Raw genomic sequence first — 16,855 nt, forward strand, 5'->3', positions numbered from 1 at the left:
CAACTGCACAATGTCTTATTTATTAGTTAGGCACAATGAGGCACTGTAAATAGCCCATACTTGAGCAAAGTCATTGACAAGGTAGTCACCAGAAAAACAAGTACATGGCAGAGTCTGTGATTAATGTTTACAAACATACACATTCATAGCTCAGTACCCCAACCCCCTCCAAAAAAAAAAAAAATAAACAAAACAAACAAATCAAGGCAACATTGACATTAAAGTGCTCAGCTAGCGTTGTTCATCTAAATCCAGCTCCATTCAACAGCTCTTAATTGGGCTATCTTATTACAAGGGCACAGAATTATTACCTACTCTTCAACCTTTTGAAATGCAAAACATCTGTATCAGAAGTAAGCAACCACACACAATATACCTGCCATTTTTAAAGATCAAATCAAATACAGTATGTTCAATCCCTAAACCCAGCAACTGGCTTTTAAAATAACTTTCGATTTAAAATTAGGAAGCCTGTTTATCTGGTATTAAAACAGTCATGGAAGCTTAAACTGCAACCGGTAGCTCACCTCATATTTGCATACATTTCAAAGTAATATGACAATGGCAACTAGAAGTTACTCAAAAGCAATGGGGGGGGGATGATAAATAAATAAAAGTATGTGTGGGGGAATCCAAACAAAACCTGAGCTTCTTAAATGGAGAAAATACATAACTCTGGGTATGTTATGTTTTTCACACCCTGATTAAAGTGTCAGTGTTTAAGTGCAAAGCATTGAAACTCTACAAATCTAAGTCACAATTTCAGGAAAGTCAGTCCTGGTACAAGAGGTAGCCAGAGAATGTGGAATATTTCCAGCTACTTCCATAGATGGCACCTCTGTGTAGACGAAGCCAGATTTGGTCTCCTTGGTAAAGCTGAAGCACAGCATGGTTGCTGGCAGTCTCATGGTCAGGGGCACCATCATTGGCATAGGCAGACACCAAGACCTCTTCATTCTTCATGAGATTCACGTAGAGCGGTACATTAACCGCCAGCTTCAGCATGTGGAAAATGAAAACGTAAGTGCCATTGACCGGGCAGGAGAACCGGCCCATATGCATTTCAAAGGTCTCCCCGAGGTTATTGAGCAGCAGGTCAAAGGAGATGGTCTGGTCCAGGGTGCCCGGGGTGAAGTTGGAGGTGCGGGCAGCGGAGAAGGCCACACGCATCTGTGGAGGGAGCGGGTAGACATGCACAGGCATGAGGGTGGTCGCCTGGCTCGTGACCGGAATGTCGATAGGCGTGATGCAGCGGGAGTCCCCCTGGCCAGAGTCCACACTGTTGAAGGTTTCATGATCTCGTTCTGGACTGCTCACCTGAGAGGAGTCACTCCACCCTGCTGAGGAACATGGAAAACTAAAGCATCTTTGCATGGCTAGTGCACCATTTTATAAAAAAAGCATGCGTTTCAGAAGGATCAAAACACCTTCAATTACACAATTTCCAGTAAATTTAACAAATCTTTAAAAACATTTCATTCGACACATCTGTTCATGACAAATATATGCACCAGATTTAGAATTGTGTTTTCTCCTATTGCTTTTATTACAGCTTTCAGACATTTATGATAACTAACCAGTATTTTAAATCTTGTTGGTGAAATCTAGGCCCATTCTGTTTTGCATACTCCCCTCTGCTCAGACAGATTGGATACACGCTGCTTGGCTACAGCTTTTTTCAGATCAGTTCAAAAGCATTTACTTTGGATTGAGATTTGGCGATTGCGAAGGCCATTCCAGAACCTCAGTTTTCTTCAAGAACTCCAGAGTTGACTAAGCCCTATGCTTTGGGTCATTTTAGTGTTGGAAGATAAACTGGTCTGCCACTCAGCCTACAAGCAGATGGTATTTGTACTTTACGGAATGTGTTGATACATGGTTGCATCACATGAATGTCTAGTCCCTGAAGTGCTAAAACACCCTCATATCATGATCAAACCCACCTCCATCTTTAACTGTAGGTATCAGGTATTCGATTGAACATTTTCCTTTTTGTGGGAGAAAAGGGATATTAGTCACATTGGACCAGAACTTTAAGAATGCTTCAGATTCCTGTCCATGGTTATTTCAAAGTGGTTTGCACTATTATGCCTGATGCTTCTAAATCTCTCCATGGTTGTTAATCATGTTTTTTTTTTTTTTAGCGGTCATTTAAAATTGACAAGTACAAAACTGATTGTGCAGCTGTGCAAAGTATGCTGTTATCTGTCCGCTATCTGGAAATAACGTTTTATTGCCTGAGAAAGTGTCAATAAAAACAGACCTCTCCAATCTGGTGCAAGGAGAAGTTGTCTGGTCAAAATCTTGCCAAAACAGGTAACCCAGTAACTAAGCTTTGCACACAGAGGGGTGGAAACTGTACATTAGCAGGCACTTCGAGGTGCACTGGAGAAGCATAAAGATACTCCATGAACAAACGCTAACACTGTGTCCAGTGCCTCCCAGAAATTGGTAACTGATAGCTTAATTTGTGTCAACTAGTAGTCTCATTATGTCCAATGATATTAAGCTGTAAAAGTGTAACACTTGATTGGGCTCAATAAAAGAATCGTGTTCTATTCTGATCTTTGTTGTAGCTTGCTACAAGTGCTTTTCTCAAATGTGAATCCAGCTCCATTGTCTTTACCATCATCTGCTGTACTGGCAAAATGTTGAAAATAGTGACCTCTTTCTGGCTATTGACTTCATAATGCAGCTTTGTTACTGTGTAATGGTTAAATGAATGTGTCATACCTATCATGAATAAATATTTGATATTGCATAAGTGCTTTTGTTTTTTTTTATCGAAAGACTGCTTGTTAAACTATCAAATTGTGTATTTTGGTCTCATTAAATTGGTGGCTAATGTTCAGGTTTAACATGTTTTCTCAAATTCTTATAGAGTGTACAGCACCAATAACCTTCTGCGACTATTCTCCTTTAATTACACCGTGTAACAATTGTTTTGTTTTTTTTTGTTCCTGGGTAGTAAGTGTTATTTCCTAATTGCTTATGCCTCAAGTATAGAAAATGGCTATTATTCCCCACAAACTTTGCTTTTGTGACCAGGACAGTGATATTTTGAAACTTACCTATTTCCAATGAGAAAACAGTCTGTTTGTTCACAGTCAGAAAAACAACATATGAATCCAAATTAACATGTATGTATACTAAAGTAATACAAAAATGACTACAAAAGATTTAGAAGTGAGTAGTTTTTTGAGATTTACTATTATACTTTAAATCACTTTCACAAATCAGCCCCCAAATGTAGTCTATCATGTTCTCGTTATACTGTCCTTGGTAGCGGCGTTCAAAGTCCAGTATATCCTGGTGGAAGCGCTTGTCTTGCTCCTCAGAGTACGGTCCCATGTACTCCTTGAATTTATCAAGATGAGCATCAAGGATATGGACTTTGAGGGACATCCTATAGCCCATTGTGCCATAGTTCTTCACCAGAGTCTCAACCAGCTCCACATAGTTTTCGGCCTTGTGATTGCCCAAGAAGCCCCGAACCACTGTGACAAAGATGTTCTGTTCTGAACTGGTGGGCTTAAGGCCCCTGTATTTTATACTACTATTTATATTACTGGAAAGTTCTAGAAGTTAGTCCAAGTTTACTCAGCACTGAATCTATCTGGAATGTTCTGGAAAATAGGTAAATTTCAAAATATCACTGTCCTGGTCACAAAAGCAAAGTTTGTGGGGAATAATCATTTTCTATACTTGAGGCATAAGCAACTAGGAAGTAACACTTACTACCCAGGAACAAAAATTGTGTTACATATTGCTTCAATGTGCTTTCAATAATGGCATATAAAACATGCAATTTCCTTTTAACCACAAATATCCTTGGTGTATACACAGAAAATAAATCTGAACAAACAAATTCTATTTATAAAATTCAAAAGGCAACATCTTATAAAATACATATGGGAAACTACCACCACTTAAGCTACAAACTAAGGTGACACTGAGCTTTTTCTGAACACAAAGCTCTTCTGAAACATGCTCTCCTTCCAAGTGCTTAGATTTCTCTTGTTCCTCCTCTTACTCATATCCCCTCCACTTATCACCTTGCCATCCACTCCCTGTTCTTGTTGGAACCTCTTTGCCTTCCTCTGCCCACACACCACCTGTCTCTACACCTACAACAGTGCTTAAGATCTAAACTAATACAGCAAACAGAAGCCATATAAGTTGAGATTAAAAGGTAACTGCTCATATAAATGATCTTGGCTCTTCTGTTCAGGGACTTGTTTACAGACAGCACGATTATCAGTTCATGCCCCAGCCTCTGTCTTGTTACATGTGGGTTTGAAGTTAAATTTCTAGATGTCTTTAAAAATCACGTGGTAACCTTACCTCTTGAATTTGCTTTCTGTCCAGCAGGCCCTCCTCCACGTTTATAGTTCTGCTGATACCCAGCTTCCTAAACACAGTACTTAATTAATCCAGTGTGTGAAGGTGTAAAACCATGCATTACATAGCATGGCTTAGTTAAGTGTTTTACTTCTCCGCCAAATAAAAATAAAATCTACATTTAAAATTTCTATTACAGGTAGGACCTGGAGAAATATGCCAGATTCTTTAGGAAATATTTCCTAAAATTAACCAAGTCAATTTTTCTTTTGTTCAGTTTAATTTGAACCCTTATTTTGTTAAATAGACATCTGAATTGCAGTTAAAACTAGTTATTTGACACGTTAATTGAACTGTATAGGTGTGGCCGCTTTATTCAGAGACCAAAAGGCATGCATTATAGTTATCTTGATTCTTATTTTCCATACCCTTGATCCATATAGCATTGTTGTATATTCTCTGGCAGGATAGGATTGTTGAGTGTAGTTTCCACACGGAGAATGAATTCCACCTCTGTAACCATCAAACCCTGCTAAAAGCATCAAGTGTAGACTCAAAACAGGTTCTCACCCTTAACACTTAATCATATAAGTGCATGTATTATTCTAACTGAACAATTGTTAGAAACTGCAAAGCTTAGTTATGTAAACGCACTTCATAGTTTCTTTGTAGTAAAGTTGTAATTTAATCTAAAGTTTGGTTCACATCTATTTCAGATACCCACACTTCTATAGCACACTTGATGACTTGTAGCAGGAGTATCCTAAAAATTAAACAGCAATGCAAAACAGCCACATATGCTATGCCATGATTTAGTAACAAATCCATACAATGTATATATTCCATCTAGGAGGGAGAAGAAAAACATTTAAACCAAATACCTTTATATCCACCAGGTGAGCGATAAGAGTTTGCCAGGCCTCTGCTCCCACGGGGTGTTCCTCTTATTGCGCCTCTGTTATTGTAGTAGGCTTGGTTTGAGCGAGGGAAGGCATTCGGTTGTCCTGGAGACATGTAAACTTGACATCCATTGCTAACTGGACATTCAGACTGATAAGTTGTGACTGAGGAGAGGAGGAAAAAGAAACAAGTTTAAAAACAGCATGTGAAAGTTAAACACCAACAGAAGCCCCCCCAATAATGAAGCCCTGGTGTATAATGAAACAAAAACCCAGCTCCATGACGCTTCCACAGATACTCCAGCAGATTACGAAACCACTGGTCTTGCCTGGCTGCAGGGTTTCATGAGGGAGAGCGTTTTGGTCGAGCGTGTAGGCTGGCTGCGAGGAACACTGCGGGGTTGTCTGGGTGCTGGCTGTAGAATGGCTCTGGTTGTAGGATTCTGGTTTCATGTCTGGTTCATCCCTCGGCGGCAATGAAGCATTCACTTTAAAAACCTACAAACAAAAGTTATTACCACGCCTTTTCTATAACGACCATATTATTGCAGGCATTGCTAACATGTAGGCAGTTTGTGACCCTCGTGAACTGCAGACATAGCATTAGCAAAATTTCATTACAGTAGTTTAGGATGCTCAGGTGTCAGACCTGTAATCTTAAATTTATAAAACTTTCAATTTTGCTATCTTGTCAGGACCCATTTTAAATATTTTTTGGAGAACAACAACTTTTGCATTGTAATAAAACAGATCACATTACTTTTAGAATTCCTCAGGCCATTGACTTTACTTATACTTAAATGGTACACGTTTCTACATCCACTAGGTGGTGATAAATAATTCCTAATAGGTTTTTCTAAGGTCTATTACTCTTTTAAAAGCTGTCCTAGCCAAACACTGTCCAAGTCTTTTTTCCCTAATCTCTAGAGTTTGTGCTTATGGCAGAAATGGAGACTAAAGCCTTCTGCAAAAGTATTCAGACCCCTGACCAATTCTCTCATATTACTGAATTACAAATGGTACATTGAAATTGTTTTTTTTTTTTTTTTTTTTTTTTTAAAACAAACTCTGAATCAATTATTGTAAGGCGACATTGGTTTTATGTTGGGAAATATTTAAGAAATAAAAAACTGAAATTTCTTGCTTGCATAAGTATTCAACCCCTGTGCTGTGGAAGCTCCCAGTTTGCACCAATGAAAGAAATTGCCCTAACGAGGACACAATTACCTTACCATTGGCCTCCACCTGTGAACCAAAGTTGCTGTCGCATTTCCTGGATAAAAACCCCACTGTTGAAGGATCATTGGTAAGGCTGTGAATCTGAAGGAAAATGAAGACCAAAGAGCATTCTACAGAAGTTAGAGATAAAGTAATACAAATGCATAAATTAGGGAAAGGGTACAAAATAATATCCAAGTGTTTGGATATCCCAGTGAGCACAGTTGGATCAATAATCAGGAAGTGGAAGCTGCATCACACCACCCAGGCACTGCCAAGAAAAGGCTGTCCCTCAACTCAGCGCTCAAACAAGGAGACTTGAGAAGCCACAGAGAGGCCAACAATCACTTTGAAGGAGCTACAGAGTTCAGTGGCTGGGAGTGGAGTAATGGTGCACCAGTCAACTATATCAAGAGCTCTGCATAACACTGGCCTGTATGGGAGAGTTGCAAGAAAGAAGCAGTTACTCAAAGTACCATTTGAAAGACAGTCTGGAGTTTACCAGGAAGCATGAGTGACCCAGCTGCAATGTGGGAAAAGGTTTTGTGGTCAGATGAGACCAAGATAGAGCTTTTTGGGCAAAACTCAAAGCGTTGTGTGGCGCAAACCTAACACTGCCCATGCCTCAAGACACACCATCCCTACAGTGAAGTATGGTGGTGGCAGCATCATGCTATGGGGATGCTTCTCATCAGCAGGGGCTGGGCATCTTGTTACAATTGAAGGAAGAATGGATGGCACAAGATACAGCAAAATACTGCAAGAGAATCTGCTTCAGTCCACTAAAAAACTGAAGCTTGGGAGGAAATTCACCTTTCACAGGACAATGATCCCAAGCACAAGGCCAAAGCAACATTGGAGTGGCTCAAGAACAAAAAGGTGAATGTCCTACAGTGGCCCAGTCAAAGTCCTGATCTCAATCCCATTGAGAATCTGTGGCACTATTTGAAAATTACGGTCCACAAGTCGTCCAACCAACCTGAATAACCTGGAGCAAATCTGCCAAGAATGGGCCAAAATCACTCCAACACTGTGTGCAAAGCTGGTACACACTTACCCCAAAAGACTTAAAGCTGTTACTGCAGTGAAAGGTGGCTCTACCAAATAATGTGTGGGGGTTGAATACTTATGCAAGCAAGATTTCAGTTTATTAAACATTTCCAACATAAAACCAATGACCTTGCAATAACTGATTTTGAATTTAAGGGTTTTAAAAAAATAACTAGAACGAAATTTCAATGTACCATTTGTAATTGAGTAATATGAGAGAATTGGTCCGGGGTCTGAATACTTTTGCAAGGCACTGTAGAGAGAAGGAGAAAAAAAAAAGAGATAAAAACAACCTTAAGTGCTGATAACTTGGGTTCACAGTCACGTAAAACAAAAGGTCACTTACAGTATGCATGGCCTGAAAGGGAGCTGCACTCATGCTTAAGGTATGGTTGCTGGTGGGAGGTGATTGGAATGCCTGAGTCTGTAATTCAGGGGTTGATATTGTGTCGTTGCAAAGGGGCATCTGCTCTTCACATAGCAGAGGCATCTGTGCCGGAGAAAGGGGCGAAAGAAAAAAGGAGCAAATAAATGCAACAGTGAAATGCTGTTTGATGGCTATCAGGGGAGCATGAGAAGTGCAAGTATTTGTTTTCAAACCCAAAGCTGGCAAAATAGTTTTTGCTAGGATGGAATTTGGACAGCGCTGGCTAACAGAATAGCTTTTGCTTACAATTCCAAATACTAGTGTGCATCCTCAGCAAAATCAGGACTTCCAGGCAGGGCTAGAAAACCCTCCCTGCAAACACACCGCTAACTAAACAAACAAAACTACACATCAATGGACTAAATAGACTTAAGGCAGGACATAATCTGCAGTTATGAATTTTGTGGTGGAGGGTGGTTTCTAGCAAATATCCCAACACCTGTGCACTACACATGGCTTCAAACAAAAGGTTCAGTCTCCCCATCCATAATTACTGTATCTATTGTATACTGGTACACAAAAAATGTACCCAGAAGATACAATAAAATAAAACTTCAGCATAAGATGGTACTTTTATTATGCACACATGTATCTTTGCTATTTGAAGGATCATTCTAATATTCCAACATTAGGTAGCCAAGTAAAAATACCCGAGTCGGGTCCATGCCCTTCTCTACCAAAGGGGCTGGGATTGATGCAGTTTGATATATTGCTGGAGGAGAAACAAAGGACACTGCCTCAGGCGATGCTGAAATAGTTTCCTGAAAAAAAAAGGAACAGTATAAAGGTTTTCACCAACGTTCATAAAGACCACATAATACTGCAAATGAGTACAGTTGATGAGGGTTCAATCTAGCACTTAATATATTATGGATAAAACTGATATTTTCCAAAAATGTTATATTTACAGAAGTTTAAGGTAAAAATGCATCATGATTACTGTCATGGTATCCATTCAGCAGAGAGTATACTTTACATGTGCAGCTGCTGAAGCAAGGTCAATTTCAGAACCACTCAGTGATCGATCTCCATTCAAGCTAGTGCCGGGACTGTGATCAGTTGAAGAGCCAGTCTACAAGACAAAACAAACTTGAGTATGCAAGAAATATTTATGGACCACTGTGACAGACAATGACTGTGATAAATCTCTCTCCCAACCTGTGAGGGCATTGTATAAAAAAAAAGGGAAGGAGTGCCCTGGACTGGATGGCCTGACAATTTATTCCCCAGAGTTAAGTGTAAGTCTGCTATCTAGAAAGGGGGGACAGCTGCAGTACATTAAGTCATTGTTCCAGAGGAAAAGTGATGTGGCAACCGCAGATTGGAGGAATAACAGCTGCACTTGCTAACCAAAGGGGTGTGACTGAAGGTGCAAAAAGAGGATGTGGTAAGGTGATCTGTTCGTTTGTTTATGGTCAAGAGAACACTAAAAAAGGACAAGCAAAATAACTATGGGTGGGTGATTGTATCATCTAATTGTACTGTTTGTTGTTATTTATTAGATGGCTAACACGATCCGGAGCTGTCCCTTAAGGCCAGCACAAACCTGAACACTACACCATTGTTCACAGAATAAAATTGTATTTTACCACAAGCACTACAGCACTCACTGGACTTGACTATTTAACTGTTTCAGTACTGCAACCCACTTATTGAACTGTGCAATACACATCGTTGTTTATTGCCAGCCCTCCATTTCTGTACTGTTGTCAAACTCTGGATTATAAATAAACCACCATTTCACCAGTACTTTGTTGTTTATCGTTGTCTTGAGCACTGCAACCATTGCCACATGCACCAACAATGCTATCCTTTTAATTGTTAAACACAGTACATTATAAACTATAAACAGTCTTTAAAAAATGAACAGAGTCACATCAATAGTATTTGGGAGACCCTGTTCCAGGCAATTTTGGCAGCTCCTCAATCCAGTTAAGAGAACACCCCAGTATTTGTAGGATACCATGACAAAATGATGTGTTTACCTGCAAGGCTTGTTTTTTCTGCTTTGGTTCTCTTGGTGCTTTGTAGGGGGAGAGGGAGAAGAGAGAAAGATCAGTTTTAGTTTATGCACAAACATGTACACGGTCCACAGCATGCATACCCCCTGCCAAGGAAATTAATTCAGGTATGCAGTTTCAAATCAAGGTTGACTGAAAAGCAAGTCACCATCACAGTAGAAACACATGAAAACTTCTTGTAACATATCCATGTAAAATATAGTATAGCCCTCATTAACGCAAACAACGTAGAGATAGTGATGAAGAGCATGCTTTTTAATTTGGATACCTATGGGGGTGGATGAGGCAAGCACAGAAAGCGGTGTTAACAGGGGCATGGCACTCACAGGTGAACTCTCACATTCCAGCACAGAGTCCTAGAAAATAAAAGTACCTTATTTAACACAATGGCTCACTTCCCCAAACACACCCCTCTCCCAGTCATGAGGGGAGGCAAAGAACATCACACACTATTTAAAATCCTAAGTCTCAACATGGACATCAATTCTGCAAGACAACCTGTACAATCCTTTATGCACAGCATACCAGAGCATGCAAACAAAGTTCTCATTTGACAGACTTTAAATTGATAAAATTCATCACATTGTCTCCAATACACTGGACCTGCATAAAACTGAATGACCCTTGGATCTGAGCCATCAAATCTTGTAGCTTCTGCCTTCTCAGTGCTGGGTCCTTTGGAAGGGAGGAAGTGGAATTGAACACAGCTATGGGGGAATGTATTGGCTTTGGCATCTGAAAAGGACAAAAGATTGCATACAAAACCACACCATAAATGCCAATAAAGGGAATGGAAATGACATGAAGCAGCATATTTGGCTACTGATATGCTAGCAAGTCACCAGAAAATAAAGTTTTTTCCAGAGGTTTTCTGCAGCAACTTACTGGTTTAACTTCATGTTCATCTTTGGGTTTCCGCTCACGTTTCTTAAATAAAAAATAAAATAGACATTCCAGCCATGTTAACAGTGAAAGCAGTTTGATAGGTTTAATGAGCACACCACATCTGCCTCTGCACATAACTGGTCATTAGTGGGATAAAATTGCTAAACTACAAGATTGCATGGAATAACTCAAATACATAATTAAGAGCAAAACTGTTTATCCCCTCGCCACTAACCTACTGTAAAACCAGATCTCACAGAATCAAGGATTAAAAGTAGGGTTACAGCAAAACCTTTAGGGTCCTTTATATAGCTACCACTTTTCAAAGGCCAAAGTTGGACGGCTCACAGTGGGCTCTCGTGCATTTCAACACTCGCTAAAAAACCCAACGGTGCACCAGTACCTTTGTTTAGAAATAAAGTATTACTGTTTAGCCATATTCAAACATTGTATATATGTGAGGAACAAAAGTACAGTAAAAGCTTGCTTAAATAAAGCAACAAATCTTGGCATTTTCTAGGATGTGTAGAAAGGCAGGTCTACAACACATGTTGTTCAAAAGACTGAAGGGGACGTGGCAAAGTGGGTGCATAAAGGTCTCAATGTAGCATTTCCCACAACATCCTCACCGGTTTTGGTGAAGTGGCTGTTACTTTAGACTCCACCGGGGCTTTTGCAACAAGCCCAGCAGCAGGTCTCCCTTGCTTGGTTGGCACTGGCTGTGGGGATGTCGTTCTGCTATCATCAAACTGCATCTCCCAAGAGTCAGGAGGCTCCTGTTTTGTGGCTGCAAAATCTGCTTTCCAGGGCTGCAGGGTCTTTGTCTTTCCTTGGCTGTGGAAGTCTGTTTCAGGCAAGTAGCGTCTGTTAAGAAACTACATTACCCAAAAAGAAATAAAAAAATTAACTGTTTGGCCATCCATTTGCAAAGTGTCACCCTTAATATGGTTCCCAGGTAGCAAACACTGGGAGCCCTGCAAAACAGCACGTCAAGAAGCAATTTCAACAGAGCTACTATTAAGTTGCAGCAATTCAGGTACTGGTAAATTGTAAGACTTCCCATACATATGCAATACCACATTCTCCAAACAAAACGCCAGATATCTGCACACAGATGTGTTTCTAGTCTATTTTGGTAGTATATTGGACAGATACAAAAGCAAAAGATCCATACCTCTCTTGACTGAACTTCCCTTGTCTGTATAATCTGCACAGAAGGTTCTGCAAAAGAGAAATTTGAATTTAGTGCACCACAAAAAAGGACAGATACTTGGCTTAAATCCAAACTCAGACAGGCTCATCCTCAGCAAGTTGTAACTTCCTTTAATACTGTACAGCAATTTGTATTGGTAATAATCAGATGAAACAAACAGCCAGATTATACATTTTGGTCATTCGTTTTAAAACAAACCCAAAACATGATTATACATTCGATAAGCTCAGAAGTCTTTATAATGCAGATTCTCTGTCCAAAGGCTTCCATGCCTTTAAAGGATTGCAGCAGACTCTTGCTTACCTGGTACTTTCACCAGCTCCTTCGCACCCTCTGTCAGCAGCTTGCTTAGCGGTTCTGTCTTCATCACTTCCACTACCTTATGAACCTCTTTCACCTCCTCCAGCATCTTACTCTGAGGGACAGGAATGTGGTCAAAGTACCCACAGTCCATCAGTTTTGCCATCTGTGCCTTCAGGTGTTTATCTGCAAGACAACACAGCGATTAGCCCGTCACACACAAGCTAGACCAGATTTCAAACAGACTAGAGAAACGTGCTGACAGTAAAAGTAGATCCAGTGTTGTATGACTAATTATAATTAGTATGTAGACACAAATTGCTGCACAGTAACTTTGGCATATGGAGCATCAAAACACATTTTGTACAAAACAAATGTTCAAATACTCAATTAATACTGGTTTACCCCATTTAGAAAAATGTGAATATAAAAATAAAAATTGTAATACCAGTACAACCAAAGAACATTCCATTTTATAGAATGAAAAGCTATTAAGCTTTTAAGAAAGTACAAGAGCACAAATGAGGCTTCGTAGTCCAATGGTAAGAAATTGGCTTGTTACCAGGAGGTCCTGTGTGTGACCCTAAGCAAGTCACTCAACCTCCTTGTGCTCCGCCCTTTGGACAAGATGTAAAACCGAGGTCCTACTCCAAGTGACTCTGCAGCAGTTAATGCATAATTCATCCCCTAGTCTAAGTCGCTTTGGATAAAAAAGTCTAAATAATACAGGCTACAATGCTTGCAACTTGCTGTACCATGTCTATTCAAACTAAGATCTCCATTCCATCTAGGTTTTATTTAAGTCTGCTATAGGAAATCAAAAGGCCAAACTCCTGTACATTCCAGTAGAGCTCAGTCATAATTGTCCTCTACCTCAATGCTATTTGGCAGTATGAACTATATACACAGTGCTCAATATCCCCAACTTACAGGTAGTACCAACCACAACTTTTTCTCCTCCTTCAAGTAACTCCCAAAGGTAGCTTGTTGCCTGCTCCATCTGGTCCTCCAGGCTGCAAGACATGAAAGCAGCAGCTTTACATTCCATAGGACTTAATAAACCATACAAGAGACTCAACCAAAATGTAAGCATTACATGCATACTATATTATAATCTATTTAGTTCAGTTAAGGTTATTAGCTAGCCCTATTGTGGACTGTCAAGTCTGCATCTATACACACCAGGTCCCTAATTCCAGAATTCATTATGCTGAAAGATGTGGCTTCAGGGACCAAGCCAAGACTAAACTCATCATACTTGAGCTAGCTTTGAAACAAAGTCTCTAGAGGTAAAGGGTGTAATTTTTCAAGTCGGCTGTGGGCTACAGCAGGTTCTTGTTGAGGACCTCTTCACACCCTTCCCAAGCAGCTCCCCTGTCCCTCACCTCATCTGCTCATCGCGCATCAGGGAGGCAAGTTTGGAGAACTTCAGGAGGTAGTCAAGCTCCCTGGCAGAGAGAAAGAGGGCCCCGTTGAGGCCGCTGCGGAAGTCTTTCCTCACGTGCTCCTCCTGCAGGTTCTGCAGAATGTACTGCACCTGGAGGATGGTGCGCAGGCGGCGCTTCTCTGTTTCAATCTTCAGAACCTGCTCACGCCGCACTGCCTTCTTCTGGGCTTTTAACAGCTGTGTAGCACAAAATAAAGAAATGTAAGCTATTGATACACTGTATGCTTACCAAAGAACTGTGCAACAGATTCTGAACGGTAGCTTTCCTCATGCCTTGGCGTGCATTATAAATACAAGTCATGGCTGTCAGTATATTTTGGAACAGTAAATTGAATAAATAGCAAAAAAAACCAGAACTATCAAACATCTTCCATTTGACCAGGGATGAAGGAATGTCAACATGCATTAGAAAGTCAATCAGAACAGCCACAGTTGACTTGATGGCTTTACAAATACTCACTTCTTGACTCAGTGAACCAAATGTCTTCTGCAACTCCTTGGCAAATGCCAAATTATGAATGACTTCATCATACTTTTCCACTGCCTCCTGTAGAGATTAGTGAACAGAATCAACAAGCATAGGCCATATATTGTAAAGTAGAACTTCAGCTGGGAATAGAAAGCAGGGATCAGAGATTGAATGGTTGCCCTGACATTAAATCGTACCAGCCTGAGCCTGTAGCACTGACAAACTGCACTGTTCAGCAGGATCATTCTAGTTTTTGGCTTTTGTACATCACAGCAAAAATCTGAACACCATAAATTACGTAAAAACAAATTTATAAGACATGTGGCCACTAGATGCAAATACTTGTCTATTACAAACACTAAACATAATGGCTAACAATAGTATTTACCAGTTGATCTTGATTAAGAAGTTCTCCTTCCTTCAGACGCTGCCTATAGTCCTCCAGCTTAATCTGAAATAAGAGATTACATTGGCCAAATTTTTGCAATAAAAGCCATGTAAGGTTCAGTAAATTATATTGAACCTCTTACCTTCTTTTTTTCAATGTTTCTGATCTTGTGTTTAAGGCAGATTAGCCCATCCTCTATGTAGGTGTCATAGCCCTGGTAAGTGGTGGTGGAAGCAGACAGAGCCAGCTGCAGTGAGGTGAGGGAAGGCTGGGCATCAGACTTGGGGCTTCCCTGCTTCTTCTCAGCCTTGACCGTCATCTTCCCATCATCTGCCTGTTCTGTAGGAGAAAGGCAAGGTATAGGGGAAGGGGAAAGCTGCACCATTGGAAATACTGGGTCTAAGAAAAAAAAAAAAAAAAAGTGTGACAACAGTGGTGGCACATGTCTCTAAATATTCATGGTGTTCTCAATTAAATTAATATTTACCTTCATCTTAACCAACAAAAAATTGCCCAACCTTTCCATTTAAAAAGGTATAGGGGATTTAAAATAGAGGGTAGGCCTCATTGAAATTGGTATATCCCACCAATAGACATCAAAACCTTATTTAAAAGACCCAGCCCAAAAAAATCAATCCCAGAAAAAAAAAAAAAAACATCCAATCTGTGTTTACTTGCACACATATCCAATGAATCACACATGGCAAAAGACAAAAGCAGCCCTTTCAATTAAACATTTGTTAGGTTTGTTAACAACTATGTAAATGTCTAATATCACAGCCATGTAGAAACTCACAAAGTAATTACACTTTGCATTTAAATGACGAATTGTCCATTCTATTACGGTTTCATTAGGCCTGGGTATAAACTGAACATTCCAGTCTACATAAAAATGAAGGTAATGATATTATTAAATAAAAACTGAACTGACAAGGCAGCAATGTTTCCTATACAGCTTCTGTCTATGCGGTCTTCTCACAAGCAGTTAACAGGACCATATAAATATTTATTCATTGCAATTCCACCGCAATGACTTCAATATACTTTATTTTTTAATGCAAATACATTATAGAGTTTTAATTTTTACAAGGACCGGCCTCGCTCCAACATTAGTCATTCAAATTGAAACATAGCTAACAAAAAGAGACACTAATAAAACCCGCAAAGACTGGAATCTTGTTTACCTACCCAGATCAATACATGTCATTAACCTTAGAAAATAAAATAACAATGTACTTAAAAAATAAATAAAAGTTCTTAAAAAATAGCAAACCAACCTCCTCGTTCTTCTGCTAACTGTTTGTTTTGTATGCAGATAGTGCTAATCACAGACAGGCGATTGAGCACAAAAATACCCAAATCCCTCCCTTCACGGCCCAAAACGTCTGATGTTAATATAACCGGGGCCGAACACCCCTCTCTGTTACCTTTTTATATCCTCTTGGAATGTAGCGGTTTGGCGTTTGATACATTACACTTTGTTATGACGTCACCGCGTCCGGCAAACCTACCCACCTGCGTCCACACGCTCATATCATCATCATCATCATCATCATCTGACCTGACTCTGCAACATAGAATATATAATATATATATATATCTATATATATATATATTATAATTATATTAATATATATATATTTTATTACAATATAATTAATTGTGTGTTTTATATTTCATATAAATCACTGGTTCTTATCTAACTACAACACAATCATTTGCTATTCCTCAATTGATGAACGTGACTAACTGATTCGGTTTTTTTTTTTTTCTTGTTGCAGGACTGATTGCTGCCTGTGCAATGATTACCCTGTCGCAGTCTCGTACTGTTTTGAAAGAGCTGCAAAAAAAAAAAAAAAAAAAAAAAAAAACAAACAAAAAAAAAAAAAAAAAAAATCCTTTTGCGTCCCTAACACCTTCGTGTGTTGGCACACAACCTAATGTATTGCGGTATAATAAGTCACATATATCAGTCTACATCTCGATGTAGAGCCACATATGCTTCAATAACACAAAAAACAAAACAAAACAAAAACAAAAAAAAACACGTTTGATTTATCTGTAAAAGTATAACAACTAACAGAGTTTGGAGATGTCATATTAGGATCATAGGTATTTGCTTTCAGTCATTTTCACCAAAAGTTCATATTCTATTAATATTATGGTTGCAGATATTTATTACCCCTTTCTGTGATTT

At 39.4% G+C, this 16,855-nt stretch overlaps 1 protein-coding gene across 7 annotated transcripts; it reads right to left on the bottom strand.

Annotated features, from left to right (window-relative positions):
• Window positions 1-10: 10 nt before the first annotated feature.
• On the bottom strand, window positions 11-16,161 carry LOC121318454 (caprin-2-like). 7 transcript variants are annotated; one of them, XM_041255150.1, is made up of 21 exons: window positions 16,086-16,161; window positions 14,801-15,057; window positions 14,659-14,721; window positions 14,262-14,348; window positions 13,740-13,978; window positions 13,285-13,367; window positions 12,358-12,540; window positions 12,016-12,062; window positions 11,471-11,716; window positions 10,842-10,883; window positions 10,560-10,691; window positions 10,225-10,312; window positions 9,921-9,958; window positions 8,912-9,007; window positions 8,586-8,696; window positions 7,855-7,998; window positions 5,570-5,738; window positions 5,223-5,405; window positions 4,770-4,873; window positions 4,345-4,411; window positions 11-1,340 (listed from the first exon to the last, which is right to left on the bottom strand). In XM_041255150.1, exons 2-21 carry the CDS (start codon window positions 15,041-15,043, stop codon window positions 772-774), a joined length of 2,934 nt encoding a protein of 977 aa, XP_041111084.1. In that variant the 5' UTR covers window positions 15,044-15,057; window positions 16,086-16,161; the 3' UTR covers window positions 11-771. The 7 variants fall into 7 exon arrangements, with proteins under 7 accessions (XP_041111084.1, XP_041111085.1, XP_041111086.1 ...); XM_041255151.1 differs by lacking the exon at window positions 16,086-16,161 and adding an exon at window positions 15,936-16,079 and having other exon boundaries at window positions 4,770-4,870; XM_041255152.1 differs by lacking the exon at window positions 16,086-16,161 and adding an exon at window positions 15,936-16,079 and having other exon boundaries at window positions 11-1,337.
• Between the last annotated feature and the right edge of the window lie 694 nt (window positions 16,162-16,855).

Source organism: Polyodon spathula, chromosome 7, assembly GCF_017654505.1.
Source record: "Polyodon spathula isolate WHYD16114869_AA chromosome 7, ASM1765450v1, whole genome shotgun sequence".
Taxonomy (NCBI): domain Eukaryota; kingdom Metazoa; phylum Chordata; class Actinopteri; order Acipenseriformes; family Polyodontidae; genus Polyodon; species Polyodon spathula.

Excerpts from the sequence above, each read along its gene's own strand:
- LOC121318454 (XM_041255150.1), bottom strand. The coding sequence starts at position 15,043 with ATGGTGCAGCTTTCCCCTTCCCCTATACCTTGCCTTTCTCCTACAGAA. Across the intron at positions 12,541-13,284 it reads AGTTGTGGTTGGTACTACCT|ATAAACACCTGAAGGCACAG; the intron begins GTAAGTTGGGGA and ends GTTGTCTTGCAG. Across the intron at positions 4,412-4,769 it reads CAATGCTATATGGATCAAGG|GAAGCTGGGTATCAGCAGAA; the intron begins GTATGGAAAATA and ends TACTGTGTTTAG.